The sequence below is a fragment of the Corythoichthys intestinalis genome, chromosome 5, assembly GCF_030265065.1.
Source record: "Corythoichthys intestinalis isolate RoL2023-P3 chromosome 5, ASM3026506v1, whole genome shotgun sequence".
Lineage (NCBI taxonomy): Eukaryota > Metazoa > Chordata > Actinopteri > Syngnathiformes > Syngnathidae > Corythoichthys > Corythoichthys intestinalis.
This window is the reverse complement of record NC_080399.1, coordinates 8,943,104-8,964,477: the sequence shown is the minus strand read 5'-3', so window position 1 is coordinate 8,964,477 and position 21,374 is coordinate 8,943,104. Positions and strand designations below refer to the sequence as shown.

The 21,374-nt window shown below is 39.0% G+C and overlaps 1 protein-coding gene across 9 annotated transcripts in view; it reads right to left on the bottom strand.

The window, feature by feature from the left end:
* The window catches only part of LOC130916032 (inositol hexakisphosphate and diphosphoinositol-pentakisphosphate kinase 2-like), a 92,495-nt gene that overhangs the window by 5,632 nt on the left and 65,489 nt on the right, over nt 1-21,374 (bottom strand). For 4 of the 9 annotated variants that reach the window (XM_057836377.1, XM_057836378.1, XM_057836381.1 and 1 more), the window contains 4 exons: nt 21,135-21,284; nt 14,671-14,733; nt 10,135-10,272; nt 7,605-7,718 (listed from right to left, as the gene is read on the bottom strand). In XM_057836377.1, coding sequence (XP_057692360.1) covers nt 7,605-7,718; nt 10,135-10,272; nt 14,671-14,733; nt 21,135-21,284 — 465 coding nt within the window. Of the gene's footprint in view, nt 1-7,604; nt 7,719-10,134; nt 10,273-14,670; nt 14,734-21,134; nt 21,285-21,374 lie in introns of those variants that run through there. The other 5 variants (XM_057836384.1, XM_057836385.1, XR_009063213.1 and 2 more) reach the window with 3 other exon arrangements.

The following is a 21,374-nucleotide window of genomic DNA, read 5'->3' as shown; positions in this document are numbered from 1 at the left end:
CCAGGACCTTCAGCAGAACCTCCATAGATGAAAGATTACAAACAACCTTTTCGTCGTTCTTTCACATGTGACGTCCGTTTGAGACAATAATAGGGAGATGGAGGAAAGCGCCTTTATAGAGAGGAATAGAAAAGCATGGTGGTGTATGATATGGGAAAAATCCTGTACTTGATACTAGTGCTGCAAGGATTAATCGACTAACTCAAGTATTCGATCAGAAAAAAAAATTTCGAATGAAATTTTGTTGCTTCGAGTATTCGTTTAATTAAAGTGGCGTTGTAATGGTTTATTTTGAAAGTGTTTGCATTTAGTGTTATTGATTAGGGTAGATAAACTGTCCTCTGGCCTGCCTCTTTTCACATGGCTGAATCCAACTGCTCCCTGTTAAGACCAACGTAAGCTAAGTTTTTGTTTGAGCTAATGTTTTTTAATTAGTTTATAGGCATATTTAGCTGTTTTTTTGTGGGAATATGTGTATGAACCATTTGTTAAGAGCATCGTAAAAAAACAAAAAAACTTTAGCATTTTATAGCATTTAAGCTAGCGGACTTTTTCTGTGTAAGTTGGCCAATTGTTCTTTTGGTGTACATATCATTTAATTAGGGCCCGAGCACTAAGCGTGCGAAGGCCCTATTGTTTTGCAAAGGATTATTATTATTATTATTTTTTTTTTTTTTCAGGGCAAATGAAAACGGCCAATTTGGAGGCCTGAACATGCACGAAAAGTCACCAAAATTTGCACATACGTCCGGAAAATTGTAAATTTCGATAATTTTGCAACGTTGCAAAAAAATATAACAAAATGGCTCAGTGGCGCCCCCTTGAAATTTTAAAATTGGCCTATAACATTAGGGTCTGTCAGCGTAGAGCAATGAAATTTGGGGGGTCTATACCTTGTCCAAAACCGCTCCAAAAAAGCATTTACACGCATATTCCAAACCCAACAGGAAATCGGTTATTTTGGATCAAATATGAAATTTTTATCGATTTACAGGGTGCACATTTGAGACCTTTTCGCCGAAGGAGTTTGTTGGATCATCTTCAAAATTGGTGAGACTGTTCAGGAGACATATGAAATCTTAAGTTTTGAAAATGGTGCGTTTTCATTCACGGGTCTGACCTGGGCGTGGTGCCAAAGTCGACCATTTTTTCGGCAAAATGACAAATTCAGTAAATGACTTATAGTTCCTTGACACAACGTTCAATCTTTTTCATATTTGGCATGTATGTGTGGTATCCCACCCTTAACACGAGTGCATTGAAATATTACCCATTAGGTCTAGCGCCCCCTAGTGAGAACAGGAAATGCCTTTTTTTACGAGACAGGTTCCTCCTCCAAGGGAAAAAAATCTGTTGACCTCAAACCTGCATCAGGGGAGCCTTAAGACCTGTGTTCAGGTGCCTGATGAAAAATATTGAGGTTTCGTTGAGGCGGAGGGGTCCAAACAGGAAAGTGAAAATGAACGTCAACAATTTGTCACGCAAAAAACTTTGAACAGTCATAACTCGGCAGATATACAACATATCTGCGCCAAACTTCCCGTGTTTGTTGAGAGTCATACCCTGAAGGTTCTTGTAGGGGTCATTTGCATCAACTCTACAGTGCCAACTAGTGGCGACAGAAAGAAGTTTTAAAAAAGGCCTTTCCTATTGGGTTTTTTCAACATAGAGCAAGGAAATTTGGGGAGTAGATACCTTATGCAAAACTGCTCCAAAAAGTCTCTTGCACCCATATTCCAAATCCAACAGGAAATCGGGTATTTTGGATCGAATGTGAAATTTTCATGGGTTCACAGTAGGAGTTTACATTTGGAGGCTTGAATATGCACAAAAACTCGTAAAAATTTGCACATACATGCGGCTTTAGATAACGTTCGATAATCTTGCAATGTTACGAAAAAATGTAGCAAAATGCCTCAGTGGCGCCCCCTTGAATTTTTCAAAAAGGCGTTTCCTATTAGGTTTTTTTAACAGAGAGTGATGAAATTTGGGGAGTCGATACCTTGTGCAAAACTGCTCCAAAAAGTCTCTTGCACCCGTATTCCAAATCCAACAGGAAATCGGGTATTTTGGATCGAATGTGAAATTTTTATCGGTTCACAGTAGGAGTTTACATTTGGAGGCTTGAACATGCACGAAAACTCACAAAAATTTGGACATACATGTGGCTTTGCATAACGTTCAATAATCTTGCAACGTTACGAAAACATGTAACAAAATGGCTCAGTGGCGCCCCCTTGAAATTTTCAAAAAGGCCTCTCCATTTAGGTTTTTTCAACGTAGAGGGATGAAATTCGGAGAGTCGATACCTTGTACAAAACTGCTCCAAAAAGTCTCTTGCATGCATATTCCAAACCCAACAGGAAATCGGGTATTTTGGATTGAATGTGAAATTTTTATCGATTTACAGTGTGCACATTTTACACCTTGGCACCTAGGGAATTAGTTTGATCATTCTCAAAATTGGCGAGACTGTTCATGAGGCATATGAAATCTTAAGTTATCAAAATGGTGTGTTTTCATTCACGGGCCTGACCTGGGCGGGGTGCCAAAGTCGGCCATTTTTTCGGCAAAATGACAAATTCAGTAAATGACTAATAGTTCCTTCACACAACGTTCAATCTTTTTCATATCTGGCATGTATGTGCGACATCCCACCCTTAACATGAGTGCATTGAAATATTACCCATTAGGCCTAGCGCCCCCTAGTGAGAACAGGAAATGCCTTTTTTTACGAGACAGGTTCCTCCTCCAAGGAAAAAAAATCTGTTGACCTCAAACCTGCATAAGGGAAGGCTTAAGACCTGTCTTCAGGTGCCTGATGAAAAATATTGAAGTTTCGTTGAAGCGGAGGGGTCCAAACAGGAAAGTGAAAATGACTGTCAACAATTTTTCTCTCCAAAAACTTTGAACAGTCATAACTCGGCAGATATACAACATATCTGCGCCAAACTTCCCGTGCTTGTTGAGAGTCATACCCTGAAGGGCCTTATAGAGATCATTTGCATCAACCCTACAGCGCCAACTAGTGGCAATAGAAAGTCACTTGTTTTTCCAATACATGTCCAGTTCTTTTCAGGTTGGTCATTGTAATTTGAAGACCTATTGTAATACTTATTTACGGCCCATGTCCACGTGTCTCTGTCTGTTGCCGTGATGACCCTTTATTCGCCATTTAAAGGAAATATTTTTTTTCAAAGACTCAGGCAGCTTATATAGCCACAATATTTGGCACACTTCGTCGAATTGGCCCAGTTAGAAGATTAATTTTGGTTTTGAATAAGGGCTTGGCTGCACAGCTCAGTAGTGGCTCCTTTTTTGTAGTACTCTCTCCAATAGGGGTTTTTATCTCTTGGGTGTGGGAATGTAAATAGGCGACTTTCGAGCATGTTAGGTTCTAATGAGATGATTAGAGAGGAGCATCTGCCACCACCCTGACCTGCACACAGTCCGAGTTGCGTGACGTCCGAGTTGCGCTAGATTGCGAGGGCCCGTTCAGTCCTGCTTGCAGGCCTAGTTTATTATCATTCATTCATTCATTTTCCATGCCGCTTATTCCTCACGAGGGTCGCGGAGGTGCTGGAGCCTATCCCAGCTAACTCGGGCTATTTTTTTAATATAGTTTCAGGCTCAGCTCGGGTATTTTAATTTTTCATGTTACTTATCCGATTACTCGATTATTCGAAGTAACTAGTCCATCGATTAATCAACTACTAAAATATTCGATAGCTGCAGCCCTCCTTGATACATTTCTGTTCATATCCTGATGAACTTCATATTTTATGTGGTAAAATTCACATTTTAAAGTGACACATCCCACAATTCTATTTGGATACATTTTCTGTCAGATAAGTTTCATGTTTGATTTCAGTATTTTCAACACTTGGCCTTATACAGTGAGTCCTCGGGTTGCGATTGGGGTTGGGCATCGAGCGCCGGGACTAAGGTTCTCCCGGAACAGTTAGATTTTTAAAATTTCGATTCCAAGTTTCGATGCCCGGACCGCCGACCGGAAAAAATAGCTGCCGAACACCAAGAAAAGAACCCACATGAAATGTGTGTTTGTGCATTGCAACTTGATTTCAAACGTAGTCATTGTGCGGTGGCGCTCAAAAGAGAGACAGCGGTATGTGGCAAAATTGGGTTTGCCATGTGGCATTTCTTTTGCCATTAGGCAAAATTGAATTGCCATGTGGGATTTTTTTTTTGCCATGCGGCATTTTTTATTTATTTTTTTGGTATGTGGCAGAATGGACTTTGGAATGTGGCTTTTTTTTTACCATGTGGCATTTTTTTGCCATGTAGCAAAATGGATTTTGGTAAATGGCATTTTATTTGGCATATGGCATTTTTGCAGGCCATGCACGCCCATGCAATTGACGGCTATGCACGTCCAAATTTTCCATTTATTTCAAATGGCAGAGAAACATATATGGCTGTGATCCCATTACAGCGCATCAACATGCAACTGGCACCCAAGTCAGGCTATGCCACTGACGGCTATGCACGTCCAAATTTTCCAACTATTTTAAATGGCAGAAAAACATGTATGGCTGTGATTTTTGACCATACACTTACTATTACAGTGCATCATCACGCAACTGGCACCCAAGTCTGGCTATGCCATTGACGGCTATGCACGTCCAAATTTTCCATTCATTTTTGAATGGCAGAAAAACATGTGGTTGTGATTTTTGACCATACACTTTGCATTAGAGCGAAGTGACATTTTTTGACATGTAGCAAAATTAATTCTGCCACATAGCAAAAAAAATCCCACAAGCCAAAAACATCAAATGGCAAAATTTTGCCACATGGCAAAAAAAAAAAAAAAAAAAAAGGCACATGGCAAAATCAATTTTGCCACATAGCAAAAAAATGCTACGTGGCAAAATCAATTTTGCCACATACCAAATACTACTTTTCGTTCTCAGCCACGCTGCAAAAATTTGGCTCAACTTCACAAAGAAAAAGGACCAGTCAGCCCAGTGCAACATTTGCAACAAAGCTATATCATGCAAAGGTGCTGGATGACCAATATGATTAAACACCTCCGGCTTCATGGAAGTGCCGAGTAGTGCATAGTTGAGTGCCGAGTATTTGGCGTGCTGCGCCGGACCTCTAACCAGTCAGAACCAGGTAAGTAAACAAATTAAGTTTGTCTTCTGATGCCCCCGCAACCCGATTTCGGATTAAGTGGTAGATGATTAATGGATGGATGGAATAGTACGAGAATAAGTCATATTATTACGTCGGGCTAATGTAGTTATATAATCAGCTACTTGCTTTACGTAGCGCGTTGCCGGCTCGGTTGAAATCAACAGTATTAAAAGATCAAATTATAATCAATAGAAGAATTTATACGATCGCTTCATAATAGCCCAGCTAAATGTATGTATGTAAAGTGCGTAGTGGCTCACAGCTACCTTACCCCTACGTAATATTTGCGACTTTCTCATGGCAATAGTGCGACGAGTCTCGTATCCTTTTTTAAAATTTATTAATTTGGCTCTAATATGCCGTCGTATCAACGTGCATCATTAGGTTTTTTTTCACGAGATTCACTAATGATACGTGACATTTATTTATCTACTCTGCTGTGAGCACCAGCCACCAGCTGTTATGCGTTCAAGCTTCATCTACACCCAGTGAACGTGTGTTATCCACTGCAGGAGACACTATCTGTCCAGAACGCTTACACTTACTGCCTGAGAAGGCAGAAATGATCATTTATCTCAACAAAAACTTTCTGATTTTATACTGTACCCGCTGCTAATGTGGACTGGGTTCTACAAGTTGTTTTTTTTTTTTGTTAGTTTGTTTGATATTCTGCCCCAGGTTAGCCCATTAGTGGGAGCTCAATAACATGTGAAAATGCCTGCAGCATAAGACACTCTGAAACATAGGCAAAAGAATATGCGTAAATGTTTCCTCTGTGAGCTTTTGTTAGAAAAAAAAAAAGATGTGAAAGTGCACTCCTGTGAAAAGAAACTTCATCATATTCAAAAGTTCATAGACGGATATTTATATACAAGTTAAAAATAGCCCTGTGAGAAATTCACAGCAAAGTTAATTGAAAGTTCATATAATATAAAAAATAAATGAGAAGTTAAGAAATTAATATAAACTAGAGCTGAAACGAATACTCGAGCAACTCGAGTTTAAAAACTGATCCGAGTAATTTTATTCACCTCGAGGAATTGTTTAATTTTGCCAGCTCTAAGCATCACGTTTTGCCCGGACTACTTTGAATGCAGGACAACGCGCTGACATCACGTGCGTAGAGGAAGAAACAAAAAACAAAAAAACAAAAAAAAAAACAAACAAAAAAAAAAAAAACCTTACCGCAGCCGACACCCGTTACAAAATACGCCGACGTTGCTAAAAACTACACCCGCAGGATGCTAGTGTGGTAGGGGGTAGTGTCCGATGCGTCTCATAGATATCGCATGCATTTAGGACTAGATGCGAAATGACAGACTCGGCCGCGTCTGGGCAGCGTTAGTATACAGCCGCCATCTTTAAGCAGTAGACTTCTCATCGCTAATAAATATAACGTTACTGTCACTCGCTCATTAACGTTAGCCCTTCGGAGGGCTAGGTTTTTATTGATTATGACCACTGTCGATGCGTGGCTAACGTGTCTTACACACAGGCTTTATTTAATCTGTAAAAACACAGCGCTGTAGAGTGATGAGGGTGTAAAATTAAAACATAATAAAGCTAACTGTCAGTTTTAGCTCAGTAGTCATTGCTGAATAAAACACCAAGTAGCACTGGTATCTAATGTGCTCCAATATAGCAGGTATCATACATTTATTTTGAACACTGCAAAAACTCAAAATCCTATCAGTACTTAGAGTTTAGACTAACTGAAAACTTAACTAGAACTAAAAATAGCTTGACACAAATGGAAATTAAATTGAAACACGAGGGAAAAACACGTAGCTTTCAAGTGATGTGTGTTATCAAGCGTAATTAAATTTAACGTTTTTTATTTTTTTATTTTTTATATAAGATCTAGAAGTTTTTTGAGCGAAAGCAGTGAAATTTTTTTTTTCTAGTCACATCTTCGATGCAATTGTTGGCTGTTTTCAACAATGTACATCGAAAATAAAGACATCGGTTGACTAAAATTGGTTCAATATTGGATAAAATGTCTTTTTTTCTCGAGTATATTTATAATTGCTCTTTACCTAAAAAAAATGTTTTATCCGATTACTCGATTAATCGATAGAATTTTCAGTCGATTACTAAAATATTCGATAGCTGCAGCCCTAATATAAACCATGCAATTTTTTTGACCCTGCCATTAAAAGTATCGGAATCGAGAATAGTTTGGAACCGGAATCGTTCGAATTCAAATGATGCCCAACCCCAGTTACGATGTCCCCGACCAACTACATTTTGACTTTACGACGGCCGTCCCTGGTCCACCATTCAGAAAGCTGGGTCTTTTAGCTATGCTAGTCCAGCCAAAAGAAAAACAGTTATCATGGAAACGAAGTTTAATGTCATAAAGTGATTTGAGAAAGGCTAAAGACGAGAGAGACAGTATATCGGCCCGGGTGATTATTAGATATCGAAAAATCAGACAAACTCACGCCACAGAGGCTGACTCGGCTGTTGCAGCGACGCCTCGGACCCCGACAAGGAGAGCGGCTGCTGGGGACTGTAGAGAGATGTCTGGCTCTGAGAGTCGAAGAGGCCCGACAGTGCTGTGGTAGACAAGACAACATCTAGCAACGTTGTAATTGATTAATAATTAGCAAAAAAAGAAAAATAGAATCATTTTTGTTTTAATCAACAATATCGTCAAACAAATTTATCATGACAATATGGAGCTGAAAACATGTCTTAAGGAACTAAAACATAACAATTTCAGTTTTTGTCTGAAGAGGCCACGATGAGACGAAAATTGTTTCCGTCCTACAGTGGTATGAAAAAGTATCTGATCCTTTTGGAATTTTGCACATTTCTGCATAAAATCACCATCAAAACAGGGTCTGCTTCAACTAAAACTATCCAAACATTTATAGGTTTTCATATTTTAATGAGGATAGTATGCAAACAATGACAGAAGGGGGAAAAATAAGTAAGGGAACCATCACATTGAATATTTTGTGCCCCCCTCCCTCTATTTGGCAGCAATAACTTCAACCAGATGCTTCCTGTAGCTGCAGATCAGTCTGACACATCGATCAGGACTAATGTTGGCCCATTGTTCTCTACAAAACTGCTATAGTTCAGTCAGACTCCTGAGATGTCTGGCATGAATCGCTGTCTTTAGGTCATGCCACTGCATCTTAATGGGGTTCAAGTCTGGACTTTGACTTGGCCACTTCAGAACGTGTATTTTATTCTTTTGAAACCACGACAGGCGGCCTCAGGTTTTCCTACAAAGCATCCTGATAAACTTTTGAATTCATTCTTCAATTAATAATTGCAAATTGTGCAGGCCCTGAGGCAGTAAAACAGCCCCAAATCATGATGCTCCCTCCACCATGTTACACTGTGGGGATGAGGTGTTGATGTTGGTGAGCTGTTCCATTTTTCCTCCACACATGACGTTTTGTGCTACTCCCAAACAATTCAACTTTGGTTTCATCAGTCTACAAAATATTTTGTAAAAAATTGTGGAGCGTCCAAGTGCATTTTTGTGAACATTAAACGAGAAACAATGTTTTTTTTAGGCAGCGGTGGCTTCCTCCGTGTAGTCCTGCCATGACCACCATTCATGGCCATCGTTTTACATACAGTTCATGTGTGCAAAGAGATATTGGACTGTGCCAGTGATTTCTGTAAGTCTTCAGCACACACGCTAGGGTTATTTTTTTACCTCGCCGAACTCTTGGCGTCATCTTTGGTGGACGGCCACTCCTTGGGAGAGAAGCAATAGTGCCAAACTCTCTCCATTTGTAGACAACTTCTCTGACTGTCGATTGATGAACATCCAGAGTTTTAGAGATGGTTTTGTATCCTTTCCCAGCTTTGTACAAATCAACAATCCTAATCGCAGGTCTTCAGACAGCTGTTTTGATGAGCCATGATGCACATCAGATAATGCTTCTCATCAAGACAGTTCTTACCAGGTGTGTGTTCTATAGTGGGCAGGGCAGCTTTAAACCACTCATCAGTGATTGGGCACACACCTAACTTAAAATGTTTGGTAAAAATTGGCTTCAATTGCTCTTTATGTCTCCTTAGACAAAGGGTTCACTTACTTATTTTTTTCCCCCTTTTGTCATTGTTTGCATGCTATCCTCATTAAAATATGAAAACCTATCAATGTTTGGGTGGTTTTAGTTAAAGCAGACACTGTATTTTAATCTGTGATTTTGACAAAGATCAGATCACATTTGATGGTGATTTTATGCAGAAATGTGAGAAATTCCAAAAGATTCAGATACTTTTTCATTCCACTGTATGTTCACAATGTTCCCATTTTCTTATTGTATGTGTAGTTAACCTGCATCGTAGCAGTGTTTAGTTGTGTCACTCATGTGATGTGCAGCACCCCCCCCCCCCACATGCATTCACCGGTGTTCTCTCCCGACTACAGGCTTGTTTGTTTTGAAATACATGGTAAGATTTGTTTTCTTATCTTGGCAAGAGAAAATATGCAATGTTGCTTTAGCTTTTAAAAGTCTGCGCTGAATGATCATCACACACTAAATGTAACTAGTAGTTAGCATAGCATTCATGTTTGTCTTAGCATTAGCATTTAGCATAGCACGCGCCGTCTTAAACTCTTGGACTTTTGTTTTACGTACAGTTCATGGCGTAAAGGTTGGTATCATTAATTGAAATATAGTACTGTTTTCCTGGTGAGTGTGTATTATCACTGCGAAGTTGGCGTTACACTTGTCAACGCTACAATATGTGCTCGTCTGTCAATGTTCATTCGAAATTGTTGGAAACATTTATTTTATTTTTGGGACTTAAACTTTTTGAATTTTACAGACGTAAACATTTTTGCGTAATTGTCAACGAAAACTAGGTGAAGACAATTTGAAATGACTAAAATATAAGACTAATAAGTATTTTCGTCCAAAAGACTAAAAGGGCTGCCTAAAAAACAACACTGGTTAGAATGGTAGTTTATGTAGACTAGTCAAAGGACAGCAGTCCTACCCTTCATGGTCTTGGCGTGGGCCTCACTGCTGCTCTCACACACAGAGTTGAGAAACTCATCCACCTGCTTCAGCGAGAGCAAGTTGTGCAGTGTCTCTAGTGGGTAGATAGAGGGCACCATCGAGCAGCCTTCAAAACCTGCATGGATGAGATGCAAATTAAACGCAGTGGAGTAAAGACCAACTGATACATCAGCTGTCAGACATATCGGGCCGATATACATGCTATTTTCAAGATCAGCCGATATATAGCCGATATAATAGGATGTTATATACACCGTTTGGGTGATGACTTGTTTTATGTACAAAGGACAACCGATATATTGGCCAGCAGATATAGCGGGCTGATCCATGGCTTTGTTTCAAGATGGGCCAATATCAGCTGATTTATAGCCCATATAAGAGGACAGCTGATGATCTTTATTAATTGTGATATTGCACTGCTTAGTGGCCAGTGTGAAAAAACAAAGTTGCATACGAAATATTTAAATTTATATACTAGGGATGTCCCGATCCAATCACGTTAAAAAAATTATATTTATGTTTTTCTGCTTCGTGCTTCTACAGCCTCCCACTCTCCCTCCTGCTGCTTTTCTTGGTTGGCAGTGCACTGAAGTTTGCTTGTTAAAGTTAACGATGATTGACAGGTGTTGAAGTTTTGATCTTGCCAGAGAAGCGTGGGAGCGCTACCTTCAAAGGCGCCAAATGCGTCAAACTTTGTTTAGTTTGTTAAACAATACCAGTAGTGTGCTATGGCAACTCATTGTGTGTGTAAGTGAGCGGCTGTTCTCAGCAGCGTGAGTGGATTTGAGTGGACTCACTCAAGAAGTGCAACAATTAATCGATGAATCGACAACCAATCGATTGGCAAATTAATTGACAAACTACTTTGATAACCGATCATCTATGACCTTCTTCACCTTTAACTTGTCTAAATTCTTGAAATTACAGTTGTAAATATCACATTTCTTCAGTAAATTTTTGTTTAGCCAAAGTGGGACAAGGACAAAAATCTGCTTTTACTTTAGAAACAAAAAATTCACATCTTTACTAATTTTCAGACCTCAAACTGTCTAAACAAGCTTCTAGCTGCAACAACTAATCGATTAATAAAATAATTGCCAACGAATTTGATAATCAATACAGTTGAAGGTAATAGTATCCGTTTTGTCTTCATTGCTACTTACAACATGCCGAAACAACATCAAGGTAAACTGTGAAGGTATTTGGAAGTACCCGATTAACCGATTAATTATTTAATTAATCGTTAGATTAATCGATTAGGAAAATAATCGTTAGTTGCAGCAATAATTCACCCAATGAAGCATTTAGTAAAGACAAGCATTTTTCTACTTCATTGTTGTTTAAAAATAATTCACAATATGAAGGCGGAACGGTGGGACATTAACATGTTCTATATACAGTATATATATATTTTTTTAACAACACTTTTTCGGTATCGAATTAGGACTCGAATCGGTGACTTGGACTCGGACACAAAAATATGTGATTAGGACATCCCTAATATATACATTTTTATAATGAGTGTGTCAATTGACTTTCAAAATCAGCGTGCTTTTAAAAAAGTACATCGTCCTCCAATATTTAAATTCAGAAATCAGCAATCAGCTGATTTTGTTTTTTAATCGGTATCAGCATCGACCTTTGAAAATCCCATATCGGTTGACATCTTCAGTTGAGTACATTGAGTATTGAACTACATGAGGATCTCTTAAGGTTGAAAACAATCTGTTCTTTTTAACCGTAAGAAATCCAAATTTGATTTATTTTCTATCTTTAAAGGTCCCGCTGTAGTCTCTCCTGTTCACAATGCAAATGTATGAGTCAACAATATGTGCCTAATGAGTAAGTCCTGTCACATGAAGGAATGCTCAACATCAGCAATGTCCATGTTAATATGCCCACACATCAAGATCAGATGGTTAAATATTCATCATCCAAGGAAACTGACACAAAAAAATCTTATCGTGAAGCCCCCATTTTCAGGCATGAGAGGCAAAATATCATTAACTCATTCACTGCCACTGACAGCGATGGTCATCTGGCAGTGAATGATCATATTTTAGTGCCATTGCTAGACGTCCAATTCATTTTGACTGGGAAGCTTCCTGATCCAAATTGATTGTACATCTTGTCCAGTTTACTTAAAATGTTGAGTGTTTGTCATTAACTCGACTCTAAGTTTTGAATTTAAAGATCTGCTAACATTTTTTTTTACAGTGTACCAACATTGTATAGTACAGAATCATTAACCTACAATTTTAATTAACAAGGTGTGTGAATATATTACATGAGCTGTGTATGTTGCAAGTGTTCAAACAATTAAAGGGAAAATGTTTTAATTTGAAAAGCCCTTTCCCAAAAACATGCCTGATTAGACTGAAATCTCATTTGATTTCCACATTTTATCATCTTTATTGTCACAGCCATTGGTCATTCTGGGGAAACAAATTAAACCTCTTAACTCTTTCATTAATTTTCGTATTTATAAAGCCCCGCCTGCTATGCAAACATCATATTGTCCACAGAGAAAAAGCCTTGATCCAACTAACAACAACTTAACATACTTTTGAATTACAAGTAGGGCTGGGTGATATGGCCATAAGTACGCATCACGGTAAATTGAGCAGATTTACCTCGATAACGATAAATGACGATAAAATTGCCCAAACTGACTGTTATGTAATTTGAAAATCTGAATCATTGCATGAAATACAAGTTAACTGTTTCTCCTTGATTTGCTTACCAGCTTTCAATTTAATAATTGTAAATGCAGTTTAAAAATAAACTAACTCGCGCTAGCTTATCCACTCCAGAGCCTTGAAACTAACAAATTACGGACTAACTGAATTTGTTTGAAATCAACTCCATCTACTAACTAAACCCCTGCTAACTCGAAGATTAAGCCTAATGTCAAAAATCCTCAACTTCCGCTTTAAAGCTCTATCGCTCTTATGCCAATGAAACATTAAAGATTTTATGATCGCAGTAATGAGACAGAATAAAGCAAGCACATACAGAAAAATAGCTGTGGCCATTAAACGGTCATATTATAAGCTTTACTGTTGGATTATACTTTATGCAGAATGCTTTACACTCATAGCTTTTATGATGGTATCCAAAATAACGCGACATACTGATTGCTAGGTGCAGTCCGTGCCCAATCCACTCATTAAGTTCAGCCATTTCGACAAGGTTAGAGCCACTATCCGACTCATCACGTTCATTTGTAGCGTTAGCCGCTAGCGTTAACCTGTGGCCTGGCTACCAGTCGAAAACACTGAAAGCACACTCTCCTGAAATCGTGAGAACCAGGGAGGACAGCGGGTGAAAGCCCGTCTGGAGGCCACCAAGAGTCTTAATGTCGGGTGAAAGTTAGCAGAAGCGTTAGCCGTTAGCATTAGCCTACCAGGCTTCTGTTTGTTTGAGTTCTTGTTAACCACGTGAATTCATACATAAGCACACTGACTGCTTTCTTGAAGAGGAATGAACATAGCCGCACAACACAGAGTCAAAGCGGGATGAAAAGATTATATTCTATTGTTTTATTCAATTACCGAATTCACCAATATGGTCAATTACGTCGGTTATCATGAAGAATTTCATATGGTAAATTTTCGGTATACCGCCCGGCTCTAATTACGAGGGCAGGGACTTAAGTTTTTTCATGGATGGCACGTTAAATTGAGAATTTCTGAGCAGTGCTGAAAATATGTTGACTAAAATGAATAGCAAATGAAAGTACAAAAAAAACCACACATTTGTGTGTGAATGAAAAGTAGTGGAAAGACAACATTGCCGTTTTCGTCAACAATGACGAAGAAATAATTTCGTCGACAAACTATTTCTTCATGACAAGCTAAAAACGTGTCTAGGGAGACTAAAACCTAATGAGATCAATGTCAGTTTTGCGACAGTTTCTAGCGACATAAGTGAGGAAATTAAGTATTTGAACACCCTGCTTGGTAGGTGCTTGTCCACTGTGAGAGGACAAGCAAAAAAAATCCAGAAATTACAGTGTATGATTTTTTTTAAAACAATTTGTATTATACTGCATACACTGCTATCAACACAAAACTGCCACAAAAAAAGAGACGACAGCTTTGCGAGTAAAATTTATAAAAAAAAAAAAAAAAAAAAAAAAGATTATAGCTTCAAAGTTGTCTGACACTCACCGAATAATCTTCATCCTGTTCTGCCGTTATGAAAAAAAAAAGTCGTAATTGTGAAGAGAAGCGGCCTGATTTTGTGGAAGTTTCATAAATTTTTGAAAATGTGCTTTTTGTGCAGCAGAAATGACGAATCACCAAATGAGGTAGTTACAAAGATTTTTCGTGGTCGACGTGATTTTAAAATAAAAATAAATAAAAAGTGATGTTATAGAAAAATGTGCAAGTGACAACCTTGAGAGAGGGAAGGCGCTCACAAACAAAAAGACAAAAAAAAAAAAACTTCATGCAAAACCCCAAAAATAAAAAGTGTGGCAAAAGAACTCAAGAAATAAAAGCAGACATACCATTAGTCGGATGCCTGGCAAATGACACAGAAAATCTCTTTACTGGCGGCATAGACAACAGCTCTGAGGAGATAAGAGAGGTAACTTGGAGTTACTGCTGGCTCCGCCCCTTTTGGACAGAAGAGGTGCCAAGCTAAGGTGATCCGCCGCATGGGACGAACCGGGAAGAGATTGGACATGCGGGATCAACAACAGGACCCTCTGACAAGTAGTTCAGCTTAGTAGAAAACCCAAACAAACCCCAAGTCGTACAATTTTTTTCACATTTATGTCAAAAGAAGAAGCAGCCTTGACATGCAGTTCCAAAGAAAAAAAAGAGGAAGGTAAGTATTGAAGTGAAATGGTAAGAATTCAGTGTCACAACACCTGTTGTCCATTGTTAGCAGACAGTGGTTAAGTTCTTGCTCAAGGGTGACTAAATATGTTGGAGCTAATCCCTATTTAAATGCCTGCAAGGATTAAAAAAAAACTTTTCGAAGCATTTTTGAAACAAAACAAAAAAATGACAATGTCTATAATGTGTAAACATATGTACACTGCTGGCCAAAGGTATTGGCACCCCTGCAATTCTGTCAGATAATGCTCAATTTCTACCAGAAAAGATTGCAATTACAAATGCTTTGGTGGTAAAATCTTTATCTATTTTGCTTGCAATAAAAAAACACAAAATAGAAAAAAAAAAAAAAAAAAAATCATGATCATTTTACACAAAACTCCAAAAATGGGCCAGACAAAAGTATTGGCACCCTTTGAAAAATCATGTGATGCTTCTCTAATTTGTCTAATTAACAGCACCTGTTACTTACCTGTGACACATAACAGGTGGTGGCAATAACTAAACAACACCTGCAGCCAGTTAAAATGGATTAAAGTTGACTCAACCTCTGTCCTGTGTCCTTGTGTGTACCACATTGAGCATGGAGAAAAGAAAGAAGAACAAAGAACTGTCTGAAGACCTGAGAAGCAAAATTGTGAGGAAGCATGGGCAATCTCAAGGCTACAAGTCCATCTCCAAAGACCCGAATGTTCCTCTAATGTTTTCCGAAATTTCCAGGTTCGCGGTGAATCAGTAACAGGCACACTTTTGCAAAATAGACAATGTTTATTGATTAGAAAATGCAGAATAAATGAGATTTATTGATTACAATCCCACACGAGCAAGCAACAAGTATCAAAAACAAGCATAACAAGGGTAACGATGACGCTAGATTTGAGTTTGTCAATCCAAGAATCCCCGCGCTACCATTACAGCACAACCAAATGTCCCTTAGCGATGAAAATCGCTTACCGTGACAAATGAGCCGGAGCCAACGCTCCGGTAAGGCGGCGAAAGAATAAAGCCAGGTGATCCGTACGTGACCCGCTGGCGGACTTCACTGGTTGCCCGGAAATGCCCGGTTTTTGTAGGAACGCGCCACACAGAGGCGGAGACGGCCAACCCCCGCTCCCAGGTGGCGCGGCCCCGTCCAATGACAGAGCTACTTTTGGGTCAGCCCCTCGAAAAAGGGGCTTTTCTTTGCGTGGCTCCCAGGCTGTGCCATCTGGTAGCAGATGTTGTGTTCCCACGGTAAATATTATGAGTGCAAAACAAGTTATTTTGTGAGATTCCCTCCTAACTATGGAACCCAGGTGTGTAAGAAACAATCAAAACAAGTTATCTCGTAAGATTCCCTCCTAACTATGGGACTATGGTGCAAAACAAGTTATCTTATGAGATTCCCTCCTCACTATGAAACTCAAGGTAAAAAAACAATAGAAGTTGTTACAATCTAGGTCACAGAAGCAATCATACATCACAAGGGCATAATATAATATTTTCCCCCATAATTTGTCTACCGTGTGCAGTGTCATCAATAAGTGTAAATCCCATGGCATTGTGGCTAACCTCCCTAGATGTGGATGGAAAAGAAAAATTGACAAGATTTCAACTAAAGATTGTGCGGATGGTGGCTAAAGAACCTCGACTAACATCCAAACAAGTTCAAGCTGTCCTGCAGTCCGAGGGTACAACAGTGTCATCCCGTACTATCCGTCGGCGTCTGAATGAAAAGGGACTCTATGGTAGGATACCCAGGAAGACCCCACTTCTGACCCAGAGACATAAAAAAGCCAGGCTGGAGTTTGCCAAAACTTACCTGAGAAAGCCAAAAATGTTTTGGAAGAATGTTCTCTGGTCAGATGAGACAAAAGTAGAGCCTTTTGGGAAAAGGCATTAAAATAGAGTTTACAGGAAAAAAAGAGGCTTTCAAAGAAAAGAACACGGTCCACACAATCAAACATGGCGGAGGTTCCCTGATGTTTTGGGGTTGCTTTGCTTCCTCTGGCACTGGACTGCTTGATCGTGTGCATGGCATTATGAAGTCTGAAGACTATCAACAAATTTTGCAGCATAATGTAGGGCCCAGTGTGAGAAAGGTGGGTCCAGCAGGACAATGACCCAAAACACGCTTCAAAAAGCATGAGAAAGGACAACAATCAGTCCAGACCTGAATCCCATAGAACACCTGTGGAGAGATCTGAAAATGGCAGTTTGGAGAAGGCACCCTTCAAATCTCAGAGACCTGGAGAAAGTGGCCAAAGAAGAATGGTCCAAAATTCCGGAAGCAGTTGTTCGCAGTCAATTTGTCTAAAGATTGTGCTACCAACTAGTTGCCAACTGTTGCTGGTATTTTGGCCCATTCCTCCATGCAGATCTCCTCTAGAGCAGTGATGTTTTGGGGCTGTTGTTGGGCAACATGGACTTTCAACTCCTTCCTCACCCCATGGCGTCAAAATGATAACAAGAACGGGGAGCAAAAAGCCCAGAACCACACGGGGGGGGGGTCCTAGTGAATGACCAACAGAGAGCTGGGACCACAGTAACAAAGGCTACTATCAGTAACACAATGCGCCGCCAGGGACTCAAATCTTGCACTGCCGGACGTGTCCCCCTGCTGAAGAAAGTACACGTCCAGGCCCGTATGCGCTTTGCTAGAGAGCATTTGGGTGATCCAGAAGAGGACTGGGAGAATGTGTTATGGTCAGATGAAACCAAAATAGAACTTTTTCGGTAGAAACACAGGTTCTCTTGTTTGAAGGAAAAAGAATACTGAATTGCACTGTACCCACTGTGAAGCATCATGCTTTGGGGCTGTTTTTCTGCAAAGGGACCAGGACGACTGATCTGTGTAAAGGAAAGAATGAATGGGGTCATGTATCGAGAGATTTTGAGTGAAACTCTCCTTCCATCAGCAAGGGCATTGAAGATGACACATGGCTGGGTCTTTCGGCATGACAATGATCCCAAACACACAGCTAGGGCAACAAAGGAGTGGCTTCGTAAGAAGCATTTCAAGGTCCTGGAGGGGCCTAGCTAGTCTCCAGGTCTCAACCCCATAGAAAATCTGCGGAGGGAGTTGAAAGTCTGTGTTGCCCAACGACAGCCCCAAAACATCACTGCTCTAGAGGAGATCTGCATGGAGGAATGAGCCAAAATATCAGCAACAGTGTGTGAAAAGCTTGTGAAGAGTTACAGAAAACGTTCGGCCGCCGCTATTGCCAACAAAGGGTACATAACAAAGTATTGAGATGAACTTTTGGTATTGACCAAATACTTATTTTCCACCATGATTTGCAAATAAATTCTTTAAAAATCAAATAATGTGATTTTCTGTTTTTTCCCCCACATTCTGTCTCTCATGGTAGAGGTTTAACCATGTTGACAATTAGAGGCCTCTCTAATATTTTCAAGTGGGAGAACTTGCACAATTAGTGGTTGACTAAATACTTTTTTGCCCCACTGTATTAGGCTGAAGGTGCCAATACTTTTGTCCGGGCCATTTTTTGAGTTTGTGTAAAATGACAATGACCCCCCCCCCCCCCCACACACACATTCTCTTTTTTTTTTCTTTCTTCATTGTAAGCAAATAAATGAAGATATTACTTCCAAAAACTTTTGCAATTGCAATCATTTTCTGGAAGAAATTGAGCATTGTCTGAAAGAATTGCAGGGGTGCCAATACTTTTGGCCAGCACTGTAAATACATATACACACATGCACATATGCAGTACATATGTATATGTATACTTATACACACATGCACATACATACATATGTATTCATATGTAAACATACACATATGCATTCATATACACACATGTGTACATATATTCACATACTGTATGAATGGATTGCGAATGGAATGCTAGAACTGGCTATTGATCAAGAAATGATGACGTCATTCCAAAGATTCCCTGCTGGATTTGATGTCAAAAAGCTGCAGTAATATGTAGCAAGCGTGCCCTCTAGCGGACATTGGGAACACTACACTTTCTGAAACAATCTGTACATTTGCAGCAGAAATACCGTAATAAAGCTGCTTGACGAACCTGTTAAACACCTCTGGTGGTGGATGTGAAAATTGAAAGAGTGTGCAGTTGAAGAATTTTGATTTAAAAGGCTGATCATTTTTAATTTACTGACTGCCATTGACATTGATCACCGCCAGCCCTGGACGTCAGATTAGACGTCGATCACAGTTAATGGCAGCCAGTGAGTTGAGTGACAATTATGTTCCCCCAGAATGAACAAAATAGCAAAATTAAGGATGGACAGACACAAGAAACCACCTCAGTGAGGATTATTTTGCATTCGTCACACAACCAAAGTAGACAACCCCAAGCAGGCTCATGCAAATTGGATCTGGCTTCGGACGGGTCGGCACCATCATCACCATGACGACCACCAAACAAATTACTCAACCTATTGTATTGGTCAGGTCTGTCTTTTGGGAAAGGGGTCTGATTGTATAACTAGTAAGGCTGCCAAAAATGATTATTTTGATAATCGTTTATTTTTAGGATCATAGTCAACTCATCAATCATGTTAATATTTACTGTTATAATATAAAGGACTTGATTTTTTAGCTGTAGGTGTGCACTGAAACCAAAAACGATATTAAAAATTTACTTTTTTTTTTTTTAACTAGGGCTGCAGCTATCAATTATTTTAGTAGTCGATTAATCGAGGAACTGGTTAGTTCGAATAATCGGTTAAGGACCATAATAAATTAAATACCTGAGCTGAGCCTCAAACTGTACAAAAAAATAAATAAATGAATATCTCAGAACTTACATAGCAAAAGTCCGCTAGCTTAAATGCTTGAAACAATGCTCTTAACAAATGGTTCAAACAGATATTCCCACAAAAATCGGCCAAATATATCTATAATCTAAATTACGAATGCATTAAAAAAAAAAACATTAGCTCAAACGAAAACTAGCTTATGTTGGTCTAAACAGGGAGCAGCTGGATTCAGCTACGTGAAATGAGTTATGTCATATTCTCTGTTGCCACTACAGGGCAGTGTATACACCTAGGTCGATAAAACTAACTGTATAAAAAAATTAATAAATGAATATCTCAGAACTTACATAGGAAAAGTCCGCTAGCTTAAATGCTATACAATGTAATGTATAAAACGTTGTTTTTTTTAAACAATGCTCTTAACAAATGGTTCAAACAGATATTCCCACAAAAATCGGCCAAATATATCTATAATCTAAATTACGAATGCATTAAAAAAAAACATTAGCTCAAACGAAAACTAAGCTTATGTTGGTCTTAACAGAGAGCAGCTGGATTCAGCTACGTGAAATGAGTTATGTCATATTCTCTGTTGTCACTACAGGGCAGTGTATACACCTAAGTCGATAAAACTAAATGCAAACACTTTCAAAACAAACTATTACAATGCCACCTTAATTAAAAGAATACTCAAAGCAACAAAATTTATTTCAAATCTTTTTTCGAATTGAATTACTCGAGTTAATAGATTAATTGTTGCGGCACTAATTTTACCCCCCAAAAAATTAAATAAAAAAAAATATATATATATTTTTTTGGTTCCTCTTTTTTTATTTAAAATACTTTGTAAAAAAAATAATAAACACAAATATTTCCATTTTAAAGTTGTAATTTAAAAAATAAACCAAATTAATTTGAAAAAATAATAAGAAATTTTAAACCGCTCTAAAAATTGGAAAATGCTTTCAATTTTGACATCAATAATGACTAGAAGATTCATCAAAAAAATCTAAATAGTTGTTGAATAGTCGATTACTGTTATTTTTAGACCATAAGGCACACCTGGCTGTAAGCCTCACCCACCAAAATTTTACAAGAAATCTCTATTTGTTCATATATAAGCTACATAGGACTATACAAACGTAGGTCTCCACATTGCACTATGAAATATTTACAACAAAAAATATGCAGTTTATATACCAAGAGGAAAAAAACAAGCCTCACAGTGTTCAAATTGGGGGCTTACAATTTGAAAATTACAGTAGTTGTCAATGACTCAATAAATCGTGGCAGCCCTAATGACTAGTATGAACAAAATATGTAAAAGAGGAAGATTTTTGTGGAGTGGAAGAAAAAAAAAAGACTTAGGGGGAGGTAGAGGTCAGTGGTGTGAACGTACCAAACATGCCAATCTGGCATGGCAGGCTACCGGGGGACAGTGGGGGTTTTCGGTGGTGATGGTGGTGCGTGCGTACGTAGTCCCGCAGGTTGGGGGCGCTACAGGACACCCCCAGCATGGAGGCACTGAAGAGGCCAGAGCAGTGCACGCCTGTGTGGTATAGGTGAGCAGGAGGGGCACGGTTTGTGTTTGGGGTGGGATGAAGGGTGAACATTAGTTCATCACACACATACAAAATCA